Source organism: Lithobates pipiens, unplaced genomic scaffold, assembly GCF_037356315.1.
Source record: "Lithobates pipiens isolate NorthernLeopardFrog02 unplaced genomic scaffold, aLitPip1_a1.2 Scaffold_19, whole genome shotgun sequence".
Classification (NCBI taxonomy): Eukaryota; Metazoa; Chordata; class Amphibia; order Anura; family Ranidae; genus Lithobates; species Lithobates pipiens.
In genome coordinates, this window is record NW_027507764.1 from 496,219,007 (window position 1) to 496,244,212 (window position 25,206).

Genomic DNA, 25,206 nt, shown 5'->3' on the forward strand with positions numbered 1-25,206 from the left:
CTGATGACAGGAAGTGCAGGGAAATCTCTGCAGTGGGGTCACAAATGTGAAAACATAAACTGAATGGGATTTTAACCCTTCCCCGCTCTATTAGAAACTGGGAAACAACAAAGTTGATGGATATACACACACATAGCTCCCAACTGTCCCTGATTTGGAGCAATGTCCCTCTGTCCCTCATTTGTCCCTCATTTTGGTCTGATCTATATAGTTGTATATAAAATGCACTTTTATCAATCAAAAAGTGTTTCCCAGCGCTAAACCTTTCATCTGATTTCTAAATTGATGCATTTGTAAATTCCAAAAGCCAATATAAAGGAATATTAGTGGTAAAAAAGCACTTGTGTGTTTAACCAAACTTTTTTTTTTTTTTTTATTCTCCGTTAAGGGGGCGTGGCCAGGGGTGTGTCCTATACCTGCATACCTCTGCTGATAGGTGTTCCTCATTCCCATCTGAGAAGGTTGATGGGTACACACTTTAAGAACATACATCATATTTTGACATATAAAGTATCCAGTGACCGCCCTGCCGTTATGGAGTGATTGGAGGGATTTCAGAGGCAGAGATCCCCTCCCGTTCCCCGGGATCATTTGTATTCTGCTGCAGTGAGTCGGCTCTGCACACACTGTCAGTCTGCCCCGCCCCCCCGTCCATCATCCGCCTATCCCCATGATCTTCGCACTTGGCAACCTCATTTCAAAGAGCCGCCTGGAGAGGGGCGGAGGGATCGCTGCATCACTAGCCACTCAGAACATAGCGGGGCGTGTCCCGGCTGACAGGCGTGTTCTGCCATTGGCGGGGAGGAGGGTGTGGTGAACTGGCCGCGTTCCCATTCCACAACGTAGAAGCCTGGTGAAGGACAATCGCTGGCTGTGACGTCACGGAGCTTTACGCCGCTGAGCGGAAGGAAGGGAGTGCGGCCGCGGCGGGCAGAGTGCTGGCGGCTGTACCGAGCAGTGAGGTGGGGGCCGGGCTCCGGTGAGGGACCGCAGGTAGTGAGTGTCTGTGCGTCTCTCTGCTGCTGCTACTATCTCTTGTGTGTCTCCCATGTCGGACTGTCCCTCTGTCTCTCCTGCGCTGCTCTGTCCTGGATGTTGGCAGCTTGTTGTGACGGGAGAATGTGTGTGTGCCCCGGGCCCAGGCGGATCGGTATGTATCCCTCCCCCATCCTCCAGTCACAGCTCTCAGGGAACGGGGGTGGTTGTGCTCCGGGCTGGCGGGGTCACCTCACCTTCACCACAATACTACCTACTATGCAGAGAAAATAAACCGCGGATTTAAATGATGTTGGATAAGGTCCTTGCTATAGGTGGAGGTCCCTTTATGTCCCTCCTGAAGCCTGACTGAAAAGCTCCCAGGGGTGTATCATCCTGGCCTGTTGCTAAGGTGTTACTAAGACGCCGCCAGCCACTACTGGTCACTCCCACCATCACAGGAGTGTGCTCTCCAATCCCTGCGCTGTGTGGTCCGCTATCTCCTCCATTGCAGCATCGCTGAGCTCAGAGCTACTGCAACAGGGGAGAGAGAGGGCACATGTAAGGGGGGTTGGGAATTGGCACAGCGCGTCTTAGCAACGTCCCCGCAACAAGGCGGGGTGGGATGATGCCACCTCTGGGAGTTTTTCAGCCAGGCTTCCAGAGGTAGGTAAATGGGTTACATCTATAAGCCCCTGTACACACGGTCGGAGATTTCGACAACCAAATCCGTCGGATTTTGTCTGAAACTGTTGCATACACACGGTCGGACTAAGTTGTCGAAAAATCCGATCTTTCAGAACGTGATGACGTAATTTTGTTACGATGGGACTACGTTCAGGCTAGTAGCCAATAGCTTTGATGTAGGAATTTGATGTGAGCATGCGTGGCACTTGGTCCGATCAAAATGCTCTACACATGATCGGAGTATGTCCGATCGAACCAGTTGATCTGAAAATATTTCCAACAAGTTGGAAAATTGGATCTGACGGTAACAGTCCTATGCATACCACACAGAGTTGGATTATCCGACAAACCGGTCCGATGGGACACACTCCGTCAGAATCTCAGACCGTGTGTACAAGGGCTAACAAGGGCATTATTGAAGATTGCTCAGAGCTGCAGAGTTTGCTTTTATCTACAGAGGTCCCTTATCTGCGTAGGCAGTTTTGTGGAAAATGTGATCTATTCCCTTTAACGCTGAACTCCAGAGGAAATTCTGTAATGAACTGCAAGGGTTAAATGCTGTTGTGTGATATTTATCTCTATATAATTTTTTGTCTTCAGTATCTTATGCACTATGACGGCAACACAGGGAAGGGTGGGTGGGCCTTAACCTCTTCACGGCCAAGCGATAGCCAAATAACGGCATTGCTGGGAGGGCATGTATTGGCGTCGCCCCATCATCACGCTTCCTGCGCCACCCGGCTGATCACATAACGGGTTAAAGAGGCAATCACAGCGGCTCTTTACCATGTGACCAGCTGTGTCCAATCACAGCGTAAACAGGATTTGCCGGCTATCGGCAGGCTTTGCCTCACGCTAACCGCGCCAAGAGGAGAGCCAGTAAGTGGAAATCCACACTGATAATCGGGGCACCGTTCTTCTGTGTTCTGATGATCAGGGAAGGAGAAAAATTACCTGCTTACAAAATTTTATAATCGGGACTAAGACTTTTATTTTTCAAAAGTTTTCAGTCTTTTTTTTTTTTTTAGTTTTTCATTTTTATTTGTTCATTTTTATACTTAAAAAAAAAAAAAAAAAAAAAAACAGTAGCAATTAAATACCACCAAAAGAAAGCTCTGCTTCAAATAACATTTTTTAAGTACAGTGTTGTATGACCGTGTGATTGTCATTGAAAGTGCGACAGCGCTGGAAATTGGCCTGAGCAGGAAGGGGCTAAAAGTGCCCAGTAGGTAAGTGGTTAACGCTCACTATATATTTATATCTCTATCGTGTGTATAACCAGTCTCAGCTCAACCAGCCCAAAAAAATAAAAGTAGCCCACTGAGTATCAAGTATCAACATGACAAATGATTATATTAAACCACAAATGTATATTTCAAACAATGACTAAGACCCTTTTCTCACTGAACTTGCTGGCCACTAGCGCTGCTCTTTGGGTGCTAGCGGGGTGCTTTTAACCCCAAAAATGGGGTTAAATACTCCTGTTTTGCAGTGCTTCGGAAGTGCTGCCCATTCATTTCAATAGGCAGGGTGTTTTGGGAGCACTAAATACAGCGCTCCCAACCCCCCCCCCCCCCAAAGCTGCTGCTTGCAGGACTTTTCATAACGCCCCGCAAGCGCACTGCCCCAGTGTGAAAAGGAATGAATGGGACGTGGGTTTCAGGTGCTTAGCAGAGGCTATTTTCAGTGCTAAAGTACCTGAAAACAGCCCCAGTGTGAAGGGGGTCTACCCTGTTTACCTGAAAATAAGACCCAGCGTGATTGTCAGTGATGGCTGCAATATAATCTAATATAGGGACATGAGGATGAGACTATGGCAAGGCCTGACCGCTTTCGCCGGTCACCGCCGGCCGCGTCAGAGGTACACACCGTAGATAGAAAGTCTACACACCCCTGTTAAAATGTCAGGTTGCTGTGATGTTATAAAAAAAAAAAAAAAAATGACAAAGATAAATAATTTCAGAACTCTTTCCACCTTTTAATGTGACCTATAAACTGTACAACTCAATTGAACAACAAACTGAAATCTTTTAGGTGGAGGGAAGTAACCATAAAATAATATGGTTGCATAAGTGTCCCCCCCCCCCCCCCCAAACGAATACTTTTGAAGCACCTCTGATTTTATTTCCGCACTAAGTCTTTTGGATAGGAGTCTATAAGCATGGCACATTTGGACTTGGCAATATTTGCCCACTCTTCTTTGCAAAAAAACACTCAATCTGTCAGATTATGAGGCAGTCTCCTGTGCACAGTCCTCTTCTGATCACCCCACAGATTTTCAGTCGGATTCAGGTCTGGGCTCTGGCTGGGCCATTCCAAAACTTTAATCTTCTGGTGAAGCCATTCCTTTGATTTAGATTAATGCTTTGGGTCGTTTTCATGCTGATAGATGAAGTTCCTCTTCATGTTCAGTTTTCTAGCAGAAGACTGAAGGTTTTTGTGCCAATATTGACTGGTATTTGTAACTGCTCACCCCCCCAGCTTCATTTTTATTCAGAGGAGTCTGGAAGTGTAGTTGCAGAAAACAAGTTATTGACCAAAGAAAATTCAGCCTGGATGATGATGGTGTCTGCAGGTTCCTGGAGGTCGTTGTCACATGATCAGTCTGGGATGACTGTCAGCTTTATGCCGGTCTTAACGTATATCTCAATCCAAGAACAAAGATGTCATTTATTGCAGTTTACCAATCTCTAGATGAGGTCCTTGCATTCGTGTGCGTGGTAGTGCGGTTCTGTACCCAAACAAAATTTGCGTTTTTTTTTTTTTTTTTTTCTTTCCCACAAATAGAGGTTTTTTAGTTTTTGCACTATTAAACAAAAAAAGTGCCAATCTTTGAAAACAAAATTTATATTTTTTTGCTATATTAAATATCCCCCAAATCTAAAAACTAATTTCTTCATCAGTTTAGGCCAATATGAATTCTTCTACATATTTTTTGGTAAAAAAAAATCGCAATAAGCATATTGATTGGTTTGCGCAAAAGTTATAGCGTCTACAATCTATGGGAAAGATGTGTGGCTTTATTTATTTTTATTTTTTTATCAGAATTGCAACGGACAGTTTGGAGACTTTTGACACATTTTATAAAGCAATCAGTGCTATCAATATGCGACCAATTACTGTATAAATGTCACTAGCAGGGAAGGGGTTAACTGTTCTAACTGTGTGGAGATTGGGCTAACTAGGAGAGATGACAGATCGCTGTCCCTACTTTGTAGGGACACACGATCTGCCTTCTCTGACAGCACAGGGATTTGTGTGTTTACACGCACAAATCTCCGTGCTGGCTCTCGTGCACGCGATAGCGCCTGATGGCCATGCATGTTGGGTCCCCCGCTGTGCAGCAGGTGCATGCCCTCTGGTGGCTCTCCTGGGTTTGAGTGTGTATAATAATAATAATATTATCATCCAGGAGAGCCATTCTGCCGCAGTATATCTGTGTGAGCCGGTCGGAACTGGGTAACGCGTTTTGTTGCATTCCTTACAGAAATAATGGAGCATGTTGTTCTTTTGTTGAGTGCTCTGGAATGAACTGCGGGCTATTGGAATCCATGTTAAACACTGCCAATGTAGCTTTTGATGCAGAATAAAAACTCACTGGGCTGCATCTGGTTAAAAGCAGCCCTTAAAGGCATCCCATGTCTATGAAAAAGAAAAGGAAGATTACTAGAACCCGTTCAGTGTGTATCAACTTATGTTCACTCTTGCAGTGCTGTCAATGCTGCTGTTATGTGACACCTATTACTATTATTGTACAGGTTTTTTATAGCACCAACAGTTTCCACAGCGCTTTACAGAATGAATTGAGACAGTACAGTTACAATGCAACGCAAAGGGTTCAGACGCCTCTGGTTGTGAGAGCTTATAATCTCTAAATGGGAGGAGCAATTGAAACAAAGGTAATGGGCGATAAGGGATGAGTTAATGAAATAAGTAAACATTCAGTTGTTAGGCAGGCCATAGATGGTGTGAATTTCTTTACTGCAATTGTTACAGTAAAGAAATTTGAAAGATTCCCCCATTAACACAGGCAGTGCTGACAGGGGAGTCAGCAAATGTCTTTTCCTGGCAGGGGAAGACCCCCCCCCCCCCCCCCAAGAAATGAGTCCTGTGGATGGAGACCCACACAGCCGTGCTCTTGTCAAAAAGTGACAGCTGGTACAGGGAACTTCCCCCTGTCTTGCTGTCACAGGGGGAGAGGGGACCAACGAGTGGCTGCAGCAGTGGGAACATGTTGCATGTTCCTCCCTAAAAAAAAAAAAAAAAAAAAAAAAAAAAAAAAAAAAACTGGTACTTGTTCCTTAAGGTTAACTTATCCTTTAAGGCAGGGCTCGACAAACCCCGGGCGCCAGGTCGCATTTGCGACTAGAATTAGCGACCTGGGGCAGCACAGCTGGGGGTATCCTGTCTCCGTGGACCCCCCCCCCCCAGCGTGATCGCATCGGGCCGTTCCGCCGGCGGCCGGTAATTGAGGCCGCGGCTTTGAGGCCTTCTGCGGTCCTATGATTCCTTCTGGAATCTGGCACCCTCTTGTGGTGGCCGTTGGTATGACAACCAGCAATGCTAATGGAGCTTCCTCTGCCTGTGGTTTTATTTTATTTTTTGCCTTCCTATCTTCTTCCCTTTTATTTAGAACCCCTAAACATTATATATATATATATATATATATATATATATATATATATATATATATATATATATATATATATATATATATATATATATATATATATATATATATAAAATTTTTTTTTTTTTTTTTATTCTAACACTCTGGAGAATAAAATGGTGGTTGTTGCAATACTGTCTGTCACACCGTATTTGCGCAGCGGACTTACAAGCGCACTTTTTTTTGGGAAAAATTATTTATTTAATAAAAAATAAGACAACAGTAAAGTTAGCCCAATTTTTTTTTTTTTTTTTTTTTTTTTATTGTGAAAGATAATGTTACGCCGAGTAAATTGATACCCAACATGTCACGTTTCAAAATTGCACCCGTTCATGGAATGGCGACAAACTTTTACCCTTTAAAATCTCCATAGGCAACGTTTAAAAAAAAATTCTACAGGTTGCATGTTTTGAGTTAGAGGAGGTCTAGGGCTAGAATTATTGCTCTCGCTCTACTGATCACGGCGATACCTCCTATGTGTGGTTTGAACACCGCTTTCATATGCGGGCAGGACAGGGCGCGTTTACATTTTTTTTTTTTTTTTTTTTTTCCACTGTTCTTTTAAACAACTGGAAGTATAACCATGATTGTAGCATCTATAGCTCGACGTGTTTCGTGACCGTCTCTCATCAGGAGCAGACGCTGTAGGGATGTCTAAAACATTAAAAGGTGAACAGTGAGTAAACTGAACAATAATAAGATGGGGAAGGGGGGAATGATGGAACATTCACCCATACTTGCAGGTCAACAATGAACATGGCATGTTGCGGTGGATGCCAAGGTGAAGCTGCGGACAATTGTCTCCCACGGGAGCAAAGGCAGCAAAAACAATGGCAAAGCAACAGGGAATCCTGAAGGGTGAGGTGTGGACCACTCCTGCCGGCCCCACCAAAATCCATGTATGTGCATGGTTTGTGAATGAATATATGAGATATTATATTACTGGTGAGGCAGTAATCCAAATCTATTTTAAGAAAGTGGTAAAAAATGTCCTAAACCTTTTCTCTTTTTTTTTTTGCTGCGCAAAAGCCGGGATGGAGGTACCTCTGTTTCCTACTTCAGTGGCCTCATCTAAAGTTCCAAGGTTTTTTTTTTTTTTTTTTTTTTTTTTTTTTTTTTTCCCATATGCACCACATACTAGCTCATTATGAAATGCTTACCTTAGAACGAGGAGTCGGCAGCTTATCCCAGTCACCGCCGAGGGAGCTGACATTTCCCTTCGCCGTGTCTTCCAGGTCTGCGACTCTGGTGCCATGAGTGGCCGGAACCGCAATGTCTTTGACAGGTATCCTGTTCCCACTTCCAGGAGTCCACGTGAAGCCCATGACCTCACCGCGGACTCCCTTCTCCGCCTGTTGCATGGCCAGTAGTAGGGGGGAACGGGGCCCCGCGCATGCGCAGTAGGGTTTCCGGCGTTTAGCCGCAAGGCTACTGCTGGGTTCCCTTACCTGCAATGACTGCGGCAGCACCCGACAGCTGATGGAAACCTCAGCCGCGGTGCCGACATCCCTGGACTCCAGGACAGATAAGTGTCTGAATATTAAAAGCCAACAGCTGCAGTATGTGTAGCTGCTGGCTTTGCGTGCCGGGGGTTGCCTACACCTGTGTTAGGCCAATTAAATTTTTTCCTTCATCTCCTAAAAGCTAACAGTTAAGTGAGAAAGAAATTTTCTTAAATTAAACCTTTATTAAACGCAACAAGCCTCCAATCAGTGCACGTGTATGTATAATTTGGATTTAAAAAAAAAAAAAAAAAAAAAAAAAAACTGATATATTAAATGCACAGAGACGGGTAATCAAAACCTTTGGACGAAAAAAATGGACCAACTTTACTGTGATTGTAAAGCTTCTTTATTTTTGTTTTTTAAATAACAAACGTATCATACTTGACTCCTCTGAGTAGTTTGTTTTGCACAGAGTGGCCCTGACCATCCTCTTTTGGGGTCCCCCGGCGGTGCTATCAGCTCCTTCCCACATCGTATCGCCCCCTAGGAGAAGCGCTCTCCTGGGTGGGGGGCGGGGGGTAGGGGGGTTACCGTGCGTGCTCCCAAGTCCAGAATTCGCGTCCGTAGATGGAATGTAGGACTCAGCCCTGACCCCTAGCACCCACGTCATTGGATTTGATAGCAGCGCAGCGATTGGCTCCTGCTGTTGTCAATCTATCCAATCAAGAGCCAAGAACCCTGGGCAGAGAGGTCCAGCGCATTTCTGCCGAAGGGGGTCAGGTGAGTAAAATGGGGGGGGGGGGGGGATAGGGCCCCGGTCACTGTCAGACGTTTTTCTCACCTTAATGCATAGGATGCATTAAGGTGAAAAAACAAGGGTTTACAACCCCTTTTTTAATTTTGTATTTTTTCCCCAAAAAATGCGTTTTGAAAGACCGCTGTGCAAATACCATGTGACATAAAATATTGCAACAAGTGCCATTTTATTCTTTAGGGTCTCTGCTAAAAAAAAATATATATATATATATATATATATGTATGTTTGGGGGTTCTAAGTGATTTTCTACCAGAAAATACTGTATATTTACTGTTAAGCAACACATGTCAGAAGATTTAGTCTTTAGATGGTTAAACTGAGATCTTTACATTGTAATTCATACATTTCTTGTGCACCGGAGACTGCAGCTAACACTGTACTTGTGAAGGCTTGTAGAGTAACTTGGATGTATTTTATGATGAATAGGGGTTTTAGCATCAATGTGGTTTATACTACTTTAATAAAGTCAAATGTGACGCCAACAAAATGTCACCCTATTCTTGCTGCCCTCTACCTCAAGTTGGTTGGCTGCACGGATTGTAATAGTCCACCTCCAGACCTCTCCAGCAATCTTTAGTTACATAGTCTAAAAATACATGTAGATGTTTATTCACAGGGCAGTCAGTTCATTCCTTTGTGTTGGGCTATGTAGGTCTTGCATGTGACAGAAGCCACATGTATGTCTTGTATTTCTTCAGGCATTGGAACCTGATGCCAGAAATGCTTAGTTTCTTCTTGTACTTTTTACTATTTTTGTTTCTAGTAGATGCATGTCATTGTTTTGTGTGTCGGTGCTGGGATTGTGTAGATGGAACATTTTTTTATTTTTTTCTGTGCTAATGTTCAGCTTGTATCCTGCTGGGTTTAGTTTTAGAATGCCCTTATTTGGCAAAGTTCTGTCACCATTATTCTTGATTTCTCATAATGCAAATTCTCACTAAAAGTGTTTGTTATTGTTGTGGTACCATTTTTAAGCTGCCATGTACAATGTTCCAGCACAGACCTGTCCCTTTCAAGTAGGGGTCAAGCAATTTATCGGTGCGGCCGATTATTCTATTTATTTATTTTTTTAAGGATCGTCACAAAACTCATGACCTCGCTTCCCGGATTACTGGCATCGTAAGGCTGTATTCACACTTGAGCATTTCAAAGTTGCATGTTTTGTACTGCAATTTTGCCGGGATTATAATTATGTCACCAATGTAAAAGGCAGAACAACGCCTGTAATCTGCCCCAAAGAAGCTCATGTTCTTTTTTGCACTTAGGGCATTTTTCAGACATTTTGCTTCAGGTGGCAAAATGCTCAGATGTGAACAGGTGCCGTTGACATAAATGGGATTTTGCTTGTTGGGCTTTTTTTTTTTCCACAAGTTTTTTTTTTTCTGGCATTTTTACAAGCTGAAAATGCTCAGGTGTGAATGCAGCTTAAAGTTGCCAGTTTAAAAAAAAAATAGAAAGTATTCAAAAAAGCTGATCATGACATTTTGAATACTTTCAAGTGCAGAGGAGGGGTTTGGGGTCTTATAGACGCCAATCCCTCCATAAAGAGTACCTGCCACTGCTTATTACTGTCGCAAGGGATGTTTACATTCCTTGTGACAGCAATAAAAGCGATCACTTTTTAGGACAGTGTAAAAATGTTGAATCTACAGAATATCAGCAAATGGGCTGAAAGGCAGCTGAAAAATCGGTATCATATTGGTCCTGAAAAAACGATATTGGTAGATCCCTGTTTTCAAATGTTCTCCCACTTGTGTACTGTATGTGTCTTTTATTAACATTGTTTCTGCTTATTTACTTTGCAGCTTGCCTTCCCTTTTTTATCTTATCTTGCATAAGTGATATGTTTGTATTTGCTTAAATGGGTATATAGCTCAAAAGTAATTTTTTTTTTTTTTTTTTTTTTTTATAGAAAAGTTTCTGTATGTCTGAGAAATATATCGTTTTGTAGGCAAATATGGACTTTAACGGTACTATACAAGGACATCAACGCATATATGGTCTATAAAAAGGCATTTTATTACAATAATTGCATAAAAACATTCATAAATAGAAGTTGCGCTACAATGGGTGTAGTGCTAAATACAAAGTATCCCCTGAGGGATATATAATGCATTCAACAAACCATACATAATGTGCAAATTGTGTGTGTGTGGGGGGTTGTTTTTGTTTTTTATATTAAACAATACGATAAATTGTTAAAAGTGCAATGTGCAGTTGTTGCCCATATAATGTCCTTCATAAAATCAACTGATGGTGAAAAAAATCATGCCAATCAGTTGTATGTGCTGTACATAGATGGGCAAAGTAAATAGCAAGCAAAAAGGCAACATCCACAAAAGTGACAAGCATGTAGTCAGTGAAAGTCAAAATTAGATTAAAAACCATCCCAAACACTATTTCTTAAAGTGCTGATGTGCAATCAATATTCCAAAGTGCTGTGGTGTTCAAATTTCACACAAATGTTGTGCTTTCACACATCCCCCCCCCCAGATCGAATGGACCCTTTAGCAGTACTGCATGTGGGTCACTAAGGCTGGTGAGAAAAAAATATATGTGTATGTATGTCAATCCATACCCGCACACATGAAATGGATGGTGCTGCACTGTTAAAAGATATGGCTAAAATCAAACTAGAACTACCCGAGCAATATATGTTAAATATCCAAAACATTGAAGTATACAGTAAATGCTAAAGGTAGTAGTACACGTGAAAACTCCCAAATGTATAAATGACTACAGTCTTATAGGTGGATGCAAATAATAGTGATGTGTACACTCTCCAACCGAGGGTAAATATAAGGCCTCATGCACACGGACGTTTTTACAGCCGCTTTTTTGAGCTTTTTTTGCAGCTTAAAAACGGCTGTCCATGTTAGTCTATGGCTTCATGCCCACCTAGGCGTTTTTGAGCTGCAAATGGCATAGGCGTTTTTAAGCTGTAAAAAAAACCCAGGACCAGTGCGTTCCGTGGCGTGGAGCTAGAGCTGTAAAAACGTGAATCGCGCAAAAACGCGCAACATATTTTCTTTGTTTTCTGAGTGCTATAGCCAAGAGATGTGTTTCTTAAAAAACGCTACTTAACGCTAACGCTAAAAAACGCCAATGCAAAACGTGGTAAAAATCGCGTTTTTTAACGAAGATTTTTCCAGGCGTCGGAGCTAGCTTTGCAGCCAGTTTTTTAAAACGTCCATGTGCATGAGCACTTAGGTGACTTGTCCTTAAAACGCAGAAAGTTGTACAAATATATGTAAAAGTGATTTCTCCTCTTCTGTGCAACACACTTCAGTGAAGATGACCTCTTCCCTTACAGTTATGAGGCAACCACATGTGTATGTAATAAAGAAGATCAATGCTGTTCACGATTCTTGGTAGCATACTCTCAAAGCATTGGCGCAGATCTAGTATAAGCAGTGGTCTTTCTCTCCCAATGGATATACATGTAATGTGGAGGAAGAAGAAAGGGGAGGATTCCGGATAGTTTAGTATTTTTGAAGACAACATTTTTATTTGTTAAAAGTAATGCATACTCCACTTTAGTTAAAAACAAAACGCCACGAGCTGCAAGCTTGTATGTTGATGTCCCTTCCAGTGCCTGTCTGTCCCAACGGTCATTTATCTATTTGGGAATTTTTTCACGTGTACTACTACCTTTAGCATTTACTGTATTCTTCACTGTTTTGGATATTTAACATGTATATATTGCTCAGGTAGTTCTAGTTTGATTTTAGCCTCATCGTTTAAAGGTACAGCACCATCTATTTAATTTATTTAAAAAAAGTGATGAGACGCCACTTCAAAAACGAATCTTCCTGTCATAATCTAATTCGGGGTTTCACTGGTACAATTTTTTTTTTTCACCATTGATTTTTTTTATTTTTTTTATTTTTTTAGGGCACTAAATGGACATCTGCACAGTGCACTTTAACATTTATCATATTGTTTGATTTATATAAGAACACATTTTGCCTATTGCACTTTATATATCGTTATATATCCCTCAGGGGATACTTTTTGTATTTGGCTCCACATTTATTCATTTTTTTTGTTTGATTATTCACGTTTAGGAAGTGTGTTTAGTGCTGGCAGCTTTAATTAGATTAACATAGCAGCTCGCAAAGGTTTCACATATTTATGTTCCCCATTGTGGCACTAGGGGTGCTCTGTTACATGGAAGATGCAGTGATGGCAAATGGCTAATACATAAAACCTCTCACGTAACATGCATACAAATCTTTGACATGTTTCATGGAAATATCAGCTTCATAAGTTTGTTTGCGCTGTAATACTCCTGATGAAGCAGATATTTCCATGAAACATGCCAAAGATTTGTAGGCATGTTACGTGATAGGTTTTATGTATCGGCCATTTGCCATCACTGCATTATTATCCATGTAATGGAGCGCCCCATTGTGGCTCAACTTATATTATTCATAAATGTGTTTTTTATTCAGTTGCTGTTAGACTTTTTTTTTTATAGACCATATGTGTTGATGTCCTTGTATAGTACCATTTTAAAATCCATGTTTGCCTCCCAAACAATAGCTTTTTCAATAGATTTTAGGCTGTAGGTACTCGTATTGTGATACATTTGTTGGCACATATCTTGTAGTTTCCGTATGTCTCCTTGCTGCATGTATACAGTGGCTGTTTACGTAGGGTTGCCCTTTATAAGTAGAACAGATGTGCTGCATGGGTTTGGCCTGTGCTAGAAAATCCAATTCATGTGCTCTTGGGTTTTGAAAGGGATAGCAGTATATGCTTTCACACTATTAAACAATAATACCTTCCTTTTTTTTTTTTTTTTCCCTTTTTGTTTTTAATTTTATTTTTCTCTGCATTATTTGTGCTACAAAAAGCTGATCTGTTTTTTTTTTTCTTTCTACATTGCAGGTTTTCCAGGCAGAAGCTGTTCTCCATCATTATTACTTGAGGCAATGTCTGTTCCTTCTCAGCTCCTCTTTCCTCTCATAAGAAACTGTGAGATTGGCAGGATTTGCAGTTCCATGTGTTACTGCCATCACAAGCCTCTTTGCTGTCGGGCTGCTTACCAGTCTGTGAAGCCCAGCCGATGCTTTGCAGATGGCAAGTTTGCATCAACATTTTGCAGGCCCAACTTACATTGTGCCCAACTGAGGAGATATGTAACGACACCACAGAGATTTTACTTGACTCCCCCTCAGGTCAATAGCATCTTGAAAGCCAATGAATATAGTTTCAAAGTGCCAGAATTTGACGGTAAGAATATCAGTTCTGTCCTCGGTTTTGACAGTAATCAGTTACCGGCAAATGCTCCAATTGAAGACCGTAGAAGTGCTGCCACGTGTTTACAGACCAGAGGCATGCTGCTTGGTGTGTTTGATGGTCATGCTGGTTGTGCATGTGCTCAGGCAGTCAGTGAGAGACTCTTCTACTATATTGCTGTTTCATTGCTACCTCAGGAAACTCTGCTTGAGATTGAACATGCTGTAGAAAGTGGTCGGGCTCTTTTGCCAATTTTGCAGTGGCACAAGCATCCAAATGATTACTTTAGCAAAGAGGCTTCCAAACTCTACTTCAATAGTTTACGGACCTATTGGCAAGAACTGATTGATCTTAATGCAGGTGAAAGCACTGATGTCAAGGAAGCACTGATAAATTCCTTCAAAAGACTTGACAATGACTTGTCATTAGAAGCGCAAGTAGGGGATCCCAACTCCTTTTTGAACTACTGGGTCTTACGAGTGGCCTTTTCAGGAGCTACTGCATGTGTGGCCCATGTGGATGGTGTAAACTTGCATGTGGCAAACACAGGAGATAGCCGAGCCTTGCTCGGTGTCCAAGAGGAAGATGGCTCTTGGTCTGCTGTAACCATGTCCCATGACCATAATGCTCAAAATGATTCAGAGGTGAAGCGCCTTAGGACAGAGCATCCGAAGGAAGAGAAGAGTGTTGTGAAACAAGACCGACTTTTAGGATTGCTCATGCCTTTTAGAGCTTTTGGAGATGTAAAATTTAAATGGAGCATCGACCTGCAGAAACGTGTAGTCGAATCGGGTCCTGACCAACTGAATGATAACGAATACACAAAATTCATCCCTCCCAACTACCACACTCCACCATACTTAACTGCAGAACCGGAAGTCATATATCACAAATTACGGCCGAAGGACAAGTTCCTTATTCTAGCCACGGATGGTCTTTGGGAGACCATGCACAGACAGGATGTCGTGAAAATTGTAGGAGAGTACCTAACTGGTGTTCACCATCAGCAGCCCATAGCAGTAGGAGGCTACAAAGTTACTCTGGGACAGATGCAGGGCCTTCTTATGGATAGGAGGGCCAGAATATCTTCTGCGTTTGAAGATCAAAATGCAGCTACACACCTTATACGGCATGCAGTGGGCAATAACGAGTTTGGGAGTGTTGACCATGAGCGATTGTCCAAAATGCTTAGTCTTCCAGAAGAACTGGCACGGATGTACAGAGATGATATCACAATCATAGTGGTGCAGTTTAATTCTCATGTAATTGGAGCACATCAAAATGTGTAAACCTACAAAGTTGAGCCTCTCAGTTCAAACATGCAAAAAATTACTATTCACAGCTGACCCATCGGAAGAAGTCTCATCTTGCCCCTCTCTAATAATTTTTTGTTTTTTTTATGTACTAGGTTAACTTCATTTTGTTGTTCAGGATTGCCTGCAATACTATGCACCTTACTGTGTTGGAGGTTAACATTAAGATGTACAAGGAATAATCGTATTGACTTTTGACGCAAGATTAGATTATTCCCTAATGTACAGAGGCCACCCCCCAAACAAAGCATACTGAGAGCGATTTACACATGATACATTTTCACCAAAGGCTCTGTTCATTCAATGTACCCAGTTGAATTTGTTTTGAGTGTGTTTTTTGTTTTTTATAAACCTGATTGGGTATCTACATGGAACACATTAGGTGTTCTGGCTCTAGAGCATTCACTTTTAGGGTATGTACATTGTTTACCTGTGCTGTTAACTTGTAGTGTGCTTAGCCATTTGGTGTGCATCTTTTCAGAGTGCCCTAGGATCCCCAAAACCCATGCAAAGATCCATTTCAGCCAAGAAATCCTAAGGTTTATAGTCCAACTGAGACCATCAACAGGCTCAGTTCATATACCAGCCACTGCGTCTTATCAGCACTCATAATTGCAGTCTATGTACATACCCTAAACATAATGATGTTTTGCAGGTTTCCAGGTTGTGGCATAAAATATTTTACAATTGTTTCAATTTATTTGCTTAGCAATGCATGAAGTTATCTTCTGCTGTTTGCACTGTCATTTGTAGTGGACTCCCTTTTTTTTTTTTTTTTTTTTGTAGATTATCATGGAACCAGGTGAGTAAAGACACATTATTCTCTTCTAGAGCAGTCATAGTGCCCTGTGAAGCCCATATATTTCAGCTCGGCTCATTTTTGTCTACTTTTGTCATAACTGGTTTCAGGCATGGTAGTATTTTGTAGTACTCAACCACTCCTTAGTGTGACAAAGAATCTATTTTTTTTTTTCTCCTAAGTACCAGGTAGGCATACAATGAATCTGGCAGACACAGCTCAGCATTGGGCATGCCTACAAGGGTCCAGATGTTTTTTTTTTTTCACAGGTTTCATTTAGTTATGGTGAATGGAGCTGTAATTTATTCTTTCTTTGAATAGGAACATTTGCTGCACTTGGCAAGCAAGGAGTTGTATTCTTTAACCTCCAGTGTGTCATTTCCTTTGCTGCATATAAAGTACAGCTCTATCACAGGGCCAAAGGGAAGATATAAACTCTGATAATTTGCATAGAAATGCAGGATGAGGGGCTTATTCTGCCCGATCACCAATCTGAGGAAAAAAAAGCCAGAACTTCCATATTTTCTGTGGGAGTGTGAACGAATCTTAGGCTTCATGTACATGGGTCATTTTTAAACCATATCCTGAACAATTTAACTTTACAGATGGTAAACAACGTTTAAAACCGTCCTGTTTATCCGCATTTGTGTTTTTTTTATTTATATTATTATTTTTTTATTATTATTATTATTTTTGACATGGTCAAAAATGAAACGCCTAAACAAAACACGGCTTAACGCGAGTTACCGCGTTTTACAAGCGGTTACAGGCATTTGGCATTTTCAACTGCCTCTGAACTTCCTTCCTTCCTTCCTTCCTTCCTTCCTTCCTTCCTTCCTTCCTTCCTTCCTTCCTTCCTTCCTTCCTTCCTTCCTTCCTTCCTTCCTTCCTTCCTTCCTTCCTTCCTTCCTTCCTTCCTTCCTTCCTTCCTTCCTTCCTTCCTTCCTTCCTTCCTTCCTTCCTTCCTCTTTAAACGACCCGCTGTACATGTACCGATAAGATAACCTAGAGGAGAGTTCAGAGGCAGCTGAAAAAAAACAAAACGCCCAACTGCTCCTAAATGTCCATTTACCAGCAGCAGTGTATATAAAGCCTTAAAGTGGTTGTAAAGGCAGAAGGTTTTTTTATCTTCACGCATTCTATGCATGAAGGTAAAAAAAACCTGTGTGCAGTAGCCCCTCTATCCAGCTATGTCCATTAATGCCTTGGTCTTCCAGGACTCGCCCTCCTGATTTGACTGAGACACAGCAGTGCAATTTGCTCCCGCTGCTGTCAAACTCAGTCAGCCAATGAGAGAAAGGGTTGTGGGGCCTAGGCACAGCTCAGTGTATGAATGGACACACAGAGTTACAGCTCAGCTGGGATGTCCCCATAGCAAGCTTCTTGCTGTGGGGTGCACTCAGCAGGAGGGGAAGGGTCAGGAGCTCCCGCCAGGGACCCGAGAAGAGGAGGCTCTGGGCTGCCCAGTGTAAAACCACTGCACAGAGCAGGTGCGTGTATAGCATGTTTGTACAGTCCTTTGTTATTTTAATAGAAGGAAAAAAAAAAAAAAATCTAACTTTCTCCCATGTAATCCAGGAAACCTGAATCTGATTTCTCTGGAAAAATGCACTTTTTTTTTTTTTTTTTTTTTCCTCCCCATCTGGGTAAGAGAAAGTAGTAGCCAGGTGAAACAAAACTGCAGTAAATTGTGCACTACAGTGCATGCAGACCACAATATCATATAAAACTGATTTCAGTGGAGAAAGTTAATCATTAGAAGATAAAAACTGAAGACTTGGGGAAAATTTACTAAAACTGGTGCATGCAGAATCTGGTGCAGCTGTGCATAGTAAACCCTGGCACACACGGGCTGAACATCAGACTGTTGGCCCCTGTGTACAGCGGCCTGTCCAACAGAAGCTGAAAGCTAGCATCCGATTAGCGCTGGCAGCCAATGGTTCACTCTCGCACACCTTGTAGCATGAATTGCTTTCTCTAAATGTTAGAGATAAAAGTGTTATAGAGGGCTGTGGCAGTCCCGCGTTTTGTCGTTCTACCTCCTCTCCACCTCCTTTTTAAAATGATGCTGCCATTCTGAGAGCTTATAACCGCTACACATACACTAAACAGTTGTCCAAACAGACTGGGAAGGAAAGGTAGCCAGGAGACAAGATTGTACTCCACTGGTCTCTGCAGCGTCTGGTGCATACGTTTATGGCTTTCTGTTGCTTAAGAAAATTTGCAGCCCCTCACTAGAAAGGCTACAGGTACTTCCAGGGCCACAGTGTAGAGGCTGCTCCTGAAGAGCTTAAGGCAGTGATGGCGAACCTTGGCACCCCAGATGTTTTGGAACTAATTTCCCATGATGCTTCACTGCACTGCAGAGTGCATGAGCATCATGGGAAATGTAGTTCCAAAACATCTGGGGTGCCAAGGTTCGCCATCACTGGCTTAAGGTATTAAAGCAAGAAGGTAAGTATTAAGACCACACGGAATATACATTTTTAGAGGTAGAAATGGCTTCCTTCATTATTTTCTCATTATAAGATTTCAAATGCTTTATAAAAAGCTTTAATATGTACCTTCACATGACCATTTGCTTGGTGAATATATACTTCTCCAGAAGCTTGCAGAGCTATTATTTAAAAAAAATATATCAGCTGGTGCATGCTTAGTGTTGTAATGAGAATAGTTACAGGGTCTGCATATTAACCACTTGCTTACTGGGCACTTAAACCCCTCCTCCTGCCCAGACCAATTTTCAGCTTTCAGTGCCGAAGCACTTTGAATGACAATTGCGTGGTCGTACAACACTGTACGTAAATAATTTTTTTTTTTATATCCTACTAATGGGTGACACTGTCTGCGCTGTTGTGCACTGGTAGGTGGCACAGGTGGGCACAGATGAGCTGGCAGCAGCTGTCATTGTTCGGGACCAATGTCCCTCTGAGAGCCACCGATCAGCTTTTTTTTTTTTTTTTTTTTTTTTTTTTTTTTCTTCCTCCCTCCTCGCGCTATCGTGAGAAGAAAGAAATTACTGATTATCAGCTCTGTTTGTGTCAAATGATCAGCTGTCATTGGCTAACAACTGATGATGTGGTAGGGGGTCAGGATAGACCTCTTACTCCAATCTGTGATCAGTCGAGTCTCAGACTCGCTGATCACAGAGAGCGCCTCATCGGGCACGGGTGGACGTCTATTGACGTAATTCCCTCAAAGTAGGTCTGCGCTGTAGCTGCCATTTGGCTATAGTGTGGATCTGAAGTTGTTAAATCCTTGGAAAAATTGACTTGCATCTTAGTGAAGACTTCAGGGAGAAACAATAATCTGATCACACAAGCAGGAAATTACATTTCTGTGGGCTGTTTTCACCAATGATGTACAGAACACTTCCAGGTTTTACAGAAGATTACAGCATATTGAAAGGAAAATTAAGTGATCCTAAAGTCTCATTTTTAAAGAAAACAAAAAAAAAATTATACTTGTCTGCTCTGTGTAGTGGTTTTGCACAGAGCAGCCAAGATCCTCCTCTTCTCGGGTCCCTCTTCGGTGCTTCTGGCCCCTCCCTCCGGTCAAGTGCCCCCACATCAAGCAGCTTGGGACGGGGCACCCGAGCTGCAACTGTGTCCCCATTCTGACACAGAGCTGCAGTTCGCGTTTGCCCCCTTTTTCTCCTGATTTGCTACCTGACTTTGAGAGCAGTGGAAGCCAATTAGGAGGGAGCATCCCAGACAGCCAAGGCTCTAGTGCAACATCGCTGGATCGAGGAAAGCATTAGGGGAGCAGCTGCACACTGAAGGTTGTGTTATTTTTTTAATCAATGCATAGAATGCGTTAAAGCGTTTCTTAAACCCCCCACCCCCAAAAAAACAGATCCTGTTCCCTTAAAGCATGTTAAACGGCACAGTTTGTGCTGTGTAATGTGCCCCCCCTGTATCACCTGAAATACCTGGCTGTGCCCTCCCCCTGTACTTAGACCAGGATATATCAGGGCTACTGAACCCTACCGACATTGTCTATACCTCTGTAATACACAGCCCTGCTCTCGTGTCTCCTCTGTCCTCATACCCGCTCCCCGTCTGCTTGTACCAGAGCCCGCCCCTGCTCCTGCAGCTCTTATATCGGCAGATAATTCCTCCAATCCTATCTGTACTAGAATAAGTGTCCATGTGTAATGTAAAAAAATCTGCCAATCTGTACCCGCGACTCCCGGCGCTCTCGCTCTCCTCAGCTGACGTCAGTGGGAGTGCACTAGATCTGTAAATCGAGAGAGACAGATCTTGTCAGATAGCTGAAAAGTCAGCTGAGCGCCGGGAGCCAAGCTTATATAGGTTCAATATAAGGCCGATTTTTATTTTATTTATTTTTTTACACAATACAGGAGCGCTTCTTATGGTACAGAGGAGATGGGAGGATTTGAAAGGAGTGGGTTAAAGTGATTGTAAACCCTGGTGTAAAAAAAAAAAAAACTGCATAGCATACTAGTTCACTATGAATTACTTGCCTTAGATTGAAGCCCCCGCAGCTGTCCTAGTCTCCCCCCTGCGGCCGGCGACATCTCTCCCAGGGGTTACTTCGGGGTATCGCGGCTCCGGCACTGCGATTGGCCAGAGCTGTGAGGACGTCACTCCTGCATGTGCATGGGACCCGCCGATAGCAGCATGCAGACTGAAGCATTGGCACATACGTGCCGTTGCTTCAGTTTGCCCCAGTGCGCATGTGCCGGTGTTATTGGCACATACAGAGGATATCTCCTAAACCGTGTAGGTTTAGGCGATATCTAGGGTAGCTACAGGTAAGGCTTTTTATAGACTTGCCTGTAGCATAAAGTTGTTGTAAAGGGTTTACAACCACTTTAAGATAAAAAAAAAAAATTCTGCCTTTTTAGAACCACTTTAACAACCTTAAATTACAATATGGCTTCTGCAGAAATAGTTTGCTAGATTATTATTTTATTTTTTTTCCATGAAAGTGGAGTTCTTTTAAGGGCTCATTTGAACTTTTGTGGTCTGTTATGATGCATTAAGGCAGTCCATTCATCTGTCATCGATCCACAATAAACCAAAAAACACTCGTGACCCTTTTTTGGGAACACTCCACAGCTTTGCAGCTGTTACTACAAAGGCAAAGGTTAAGATGGGTGGGGTATGTACATGATTTATTTTCCTTGGGCTGATCAGTCAGTTGTCTTTAACCACTTCCCACCCAGCCGCCATTGGCTCTCCTGCACAAATCGATGTACCAGCACGTCGGCTTGCGCAGGCGCAATAGCGGTGGAGTGCCAGTGGGTCAGATGGACTATGTCTGCCGGCAGCCCGCGACCACCTATTAAAAGGCAGAACGGGCTTTGTAAACAAGGCGATTCCCCATTCTGACTGGGATCTTCTTTTCCCAGTGACCTCACAAAGGTGCTGGTTTTCAGACAAGAATAGGCTTATTAAACACACTGATAGCTGATCAATATGCAGACTTGAGTCATGCTAGGGCCACTCTGAGGCTTGTGTAGACTGCTCACAAACTGAGTTTGGTTATCTCTACGGATGGCCAAATTCTGAAGGCTCTCTTGAGTAAATACTTGTACAGATGTATACAGTCTTTATCTTCTTGCCCATTTTGATCCTTATTTCTTGGTGACCTGACCGGAGAGCCTCTCCATCTACAGTCAACACACCTTTTATTTTAACCTGGACTAGAAAATGTCTTCCATGGAACTAGTAGCTACTTTAATATACTTAGAGGCATGCATGCAATATCTGGTTCCTTTTCCCTTTAGTTCCCCCCCCTTTTTTTTTTTTCTCCAGCAATGAGAACCTGTGATCGAAAAGTTACAATAAGGAGCCGCATTTCCCCTTAGGGAAGTATAAGCAATTTTGGAAGAGGGTAAGGGGGGCTCAGACCACGGTCTTCACTCTGCCATTTACAAAGCCCTCTTCTAAGCTACTACTTCTACTTTTGTGTTCCAAGTTTTTTTAGTTTGGAATAATAGAATTTTGAAGTTTGCTTTCCTTGAGTTTCTTTTTGTCTAAGGCATGGTTTGTAATGCTTTTAGATGTAGGTGCTTTTCAGAACTTTTTATATAGGCTTTTAACGCATGTGTATGCCTAATAAGGGCATGTACTTTTAAAACTGAGCTTTCTACTGGCCAGGAAAAAAACGCAATAACTTTCATTTAATATTCTTGTAACACTCCATTTATATGCATTTGTAAACTATATTACTTTTGTTACAAACTATTTATCAACACCATATAGTCTTATTTTATAAGGCAGCACAAAAAGTAAAGCAGTAACTCATGACGACAAATCATAAATCCATTTTCAGGATTTGACTATGGGAAAATGAAAATTGATTTCTCAAAGTGGAAACTGGTTTGTACTGGTTTATTGAATGAGCTTGCTAGTCTTCCTAGTTTTTAAAGGAAAAGTTCACTTTTTAACGTCTGATTTCTGAGTAGAGCCTTTCTGTAAGGCCCCTTTCACACAGGCCATCCAATTGGTACTCAGGCTGACCTGATTTGACCCTTCATTCTCATCTATAGGGAGTTGTATGTAAATGGACTTGTCTGTTTTACACCCATCTACCTCCGATCAGCTAAAATAAATGAAGGATCCGTTTCCCTCATCTGGCCAAATTGGAGGTCAGTCGAGTGTAAACGGACAGCCAGGCTATCTACGTCCAACTTGCCCATAGAGCATAGTGGGCTATGTCTGCTCTGCATTAGGGTAGCAGACACAGACCTGTCCTCTGGCCGCTCTATCCAGCTCAGCAGGGAATCAGCAGACAGATCCCCCTGCTGAGTAAAACTGAACCTGGCCTGCGTCAAAGGGGACGAAGATATAGCATGTGTGTGTATATAGATAAGAGATATCTATCCATCTCTAAACTTGCTACAACTTTGGTATCAGTCCGTAGCCAATTTGGTGCTTTCTGTTTGCAGATTCTGGCTCTATGATGAGTGTGTGCTTTGACTTGGTGTTTAAATTGAGGGCTGCTTGGCTCCTGATTGGCCATGCCAATGCTGAGGCTGGGTTCACATTATTGCGAACGCATCCAGTTCGCATGAATGTGACCGCCTCTCAATGGAGCCAGTTCGCACATCTCTGGTGCAGTTGCAGAGTGCACTGCAGAAGAATCCTGTATTTCTTTGGCTCCATCTTTCAGGTCTGAATTCAGACAAAAAAATTCAGACCTAAAATGGTGAGTAGAGACGTGGCGGACATCCTGCTGCAAGCAGCACTGCCCATAGTGAACCCAGCCTAAGCCATATACCTCACAGGCACCCAAGTTTTTGTCATGGAAGGCAGGGAGTCGGAATATGAAATTGCTGTCGGCTAGTTAATGCCACTGATATTGCAACAGGTTTGATTAGGAAGCCTTCTAGCACAGCTCTATGTGACTTAGTTCTGTAAAAAAAAAAGTCCACAAAGAGACCCATTACATATTAGACAATCACATGATGCACAATCAAAGGTTATGTTTGCTTATAACCATGTGCTGAACTTCATATATTATACAATATTGGAATTGTTAAGCATTGACCTACAGCGTCTACATTTTATGGCATGTTTTGAGGGTTTTTTCACAGGGCACCTTTAAAGCAGCGTTCCACCTGCAATTTTTTAACGTCAGTAGTTATAAACACTGTAGATGCTGACTTTAATAAGGACACTTGTCCAGCCCCCCGAGGCCGATCTGCCCATCGGATCAGGTGCAGGCATTCTAAGGGAAGCCGGCAGTGGAGCCTTTCAGCTTCACTGCCCGTTTCCGACTGCTCATGCGCGAGTTGCGTGGCGCTCTGTGACTGGACAGCTGTCGGGGGGGTGTCGGGGTTGGTTGGCTCGCCACACAAGTATATGACGTCCTGCTCTGTGGACTGGATGGATCGGAAGTACACTATGTACTTCATAAAAAGCTACGATAGAAGAGAAATTGTTTTAATCTCCAAAAACGAGGGGTGGAGAGGTGGTGTTTCGTTTTAAGACCACCTTTCAAAAGTGGGTGGAACTCCGCTTTAAGTTATACTCTACTGGTTACTGCTTTGTGTTAAAATGTAAGTTTTATGCCTCCTTTTGTTTAACCAGGACCACAAGCTGTGATGTCAGATCTGCAGGGTAATGCTGGTACTGCAGCCAAGCATAGAGATTTGATGCTCTGTGAGCTCCTGTGTATATGAAAGGTTGATGTTGTGCATATGTAAACTTTGGTGAGTTGAGGTCATACAGTTGCCCATGAGTGGGGATCTCTCAGGAGGAGTCTTGTACAATGGGGGGGGTAGCCTTTTTGTGCAAAGACACTACATGGATGCAGCCTTCAGTCTGCTAGAATCAGATGATGTTGCAGAAAAACAAGGCTGATGTCTCCTTCAATGAGCTGTGTTCTAATAAATATTTGCTTGTCTCACAATGTCTGCCCTGCCAGCCTGCTTGGGGACAGATGCACTCAAGCAAGGTATAACCCAGAACGTCCAGGCAGAATGGGATTTTTAGCGAGGCAAATTCCGTTTTAGTCAAATGGTTTCTGACAATGTTTCACAGAAATCATTCTGTACTATTCATCTGTACACATTGAACACTTCTGACAATGTAAATACTACAAGGTTCTAAAGGTGTTTAATAGCATGTCTAATTAGACTGTTGTCTTTTGCTCTGTAAAAGTGGGTCTATTGAAGCCCATAACTTATTGGACTTTTTGGGACACTGTAGTTTAATAATAAAGTTGTAACTTTTAAATACCAGGGAGAGTCTGTAATGGCGCCTGGGTTCTTTGGTTTTAATAGCACTTATTTGTTTTTATATACAAAGTCTTATCTGAACTGTTACAGTATTTAAGTTGCTTTTATTGTATGTATTAAATGTAGTGTATATGCTGTAAGACAAAAGTTGTCATGTTTAGTATATAACTGCTTGTATTAAAGATATATATGCTAAAAACACACTTTTTAAAGGGTTGTTGTTTTTTTCTTTTTGTTTTCTCTTGTCATTTTAAATTTTGATATGCCCAGCCCTGTTTTCTTCTTCACTTTGCTTTTGTCCTTTCCCTGCTTCTGTATACAGGGAAACTTGCTGTTGGAATCTTATCTCATTTTAAGGGTCCAAGTACACTGGGTCTAACCTCTTCCCACTGATGTGGCGCATATATGCAGCCTCTTGGTAGGTTGGTTTTAATGCCAAAAGGGCGCATATATGTGGCTCTATGTAAACTTTTTTTATTTTGCTGTGCTGTGTGCACCCCCAGCAGAGTCACCATCTGGGACCAGAAAGCAATGCATATTTGTG

The 25,206-nt window shown here is 42.4% G+C and overlaps 1 protein-coding gene across 1 annotated transcript; it reads left to right on the top strand.

Moving 5' to 3' along the window:
- Positions 1–810: 810 nt before the first annotated feature.
- Positions 811–24,865, top strand: PDP1 (pyruvate dehydrogenase phosphatase catalytic subunit 1). The gene is made up of 2 exons (XM_077493037.1): positions 811–993; positions 13,487–24,865. Exon 2 carries the CDS (start codon positions 13,531–13,533, stop codon positions 15,124–15,126), a length of 1,596 nt encoding a protein of 531 aa, XP_077349163.1. The 5' UTR covers positions 811–993; positions 13,487–13,530; the 3' UTR covers positions 15,127–24,865.
- Positions 24,866–25,206: the final 341 nt, after the last annotated feature.

What these genes read in the sequence shown, in the direction of transcription:
- PDP1 (XM_077493037.1), top strand. Translation starts at nt 13,531, where the DNA reads ATGTCTGTTCCTTCTCAGCTCCTCTTTCCTCTCATAAGAAACTGTGAG.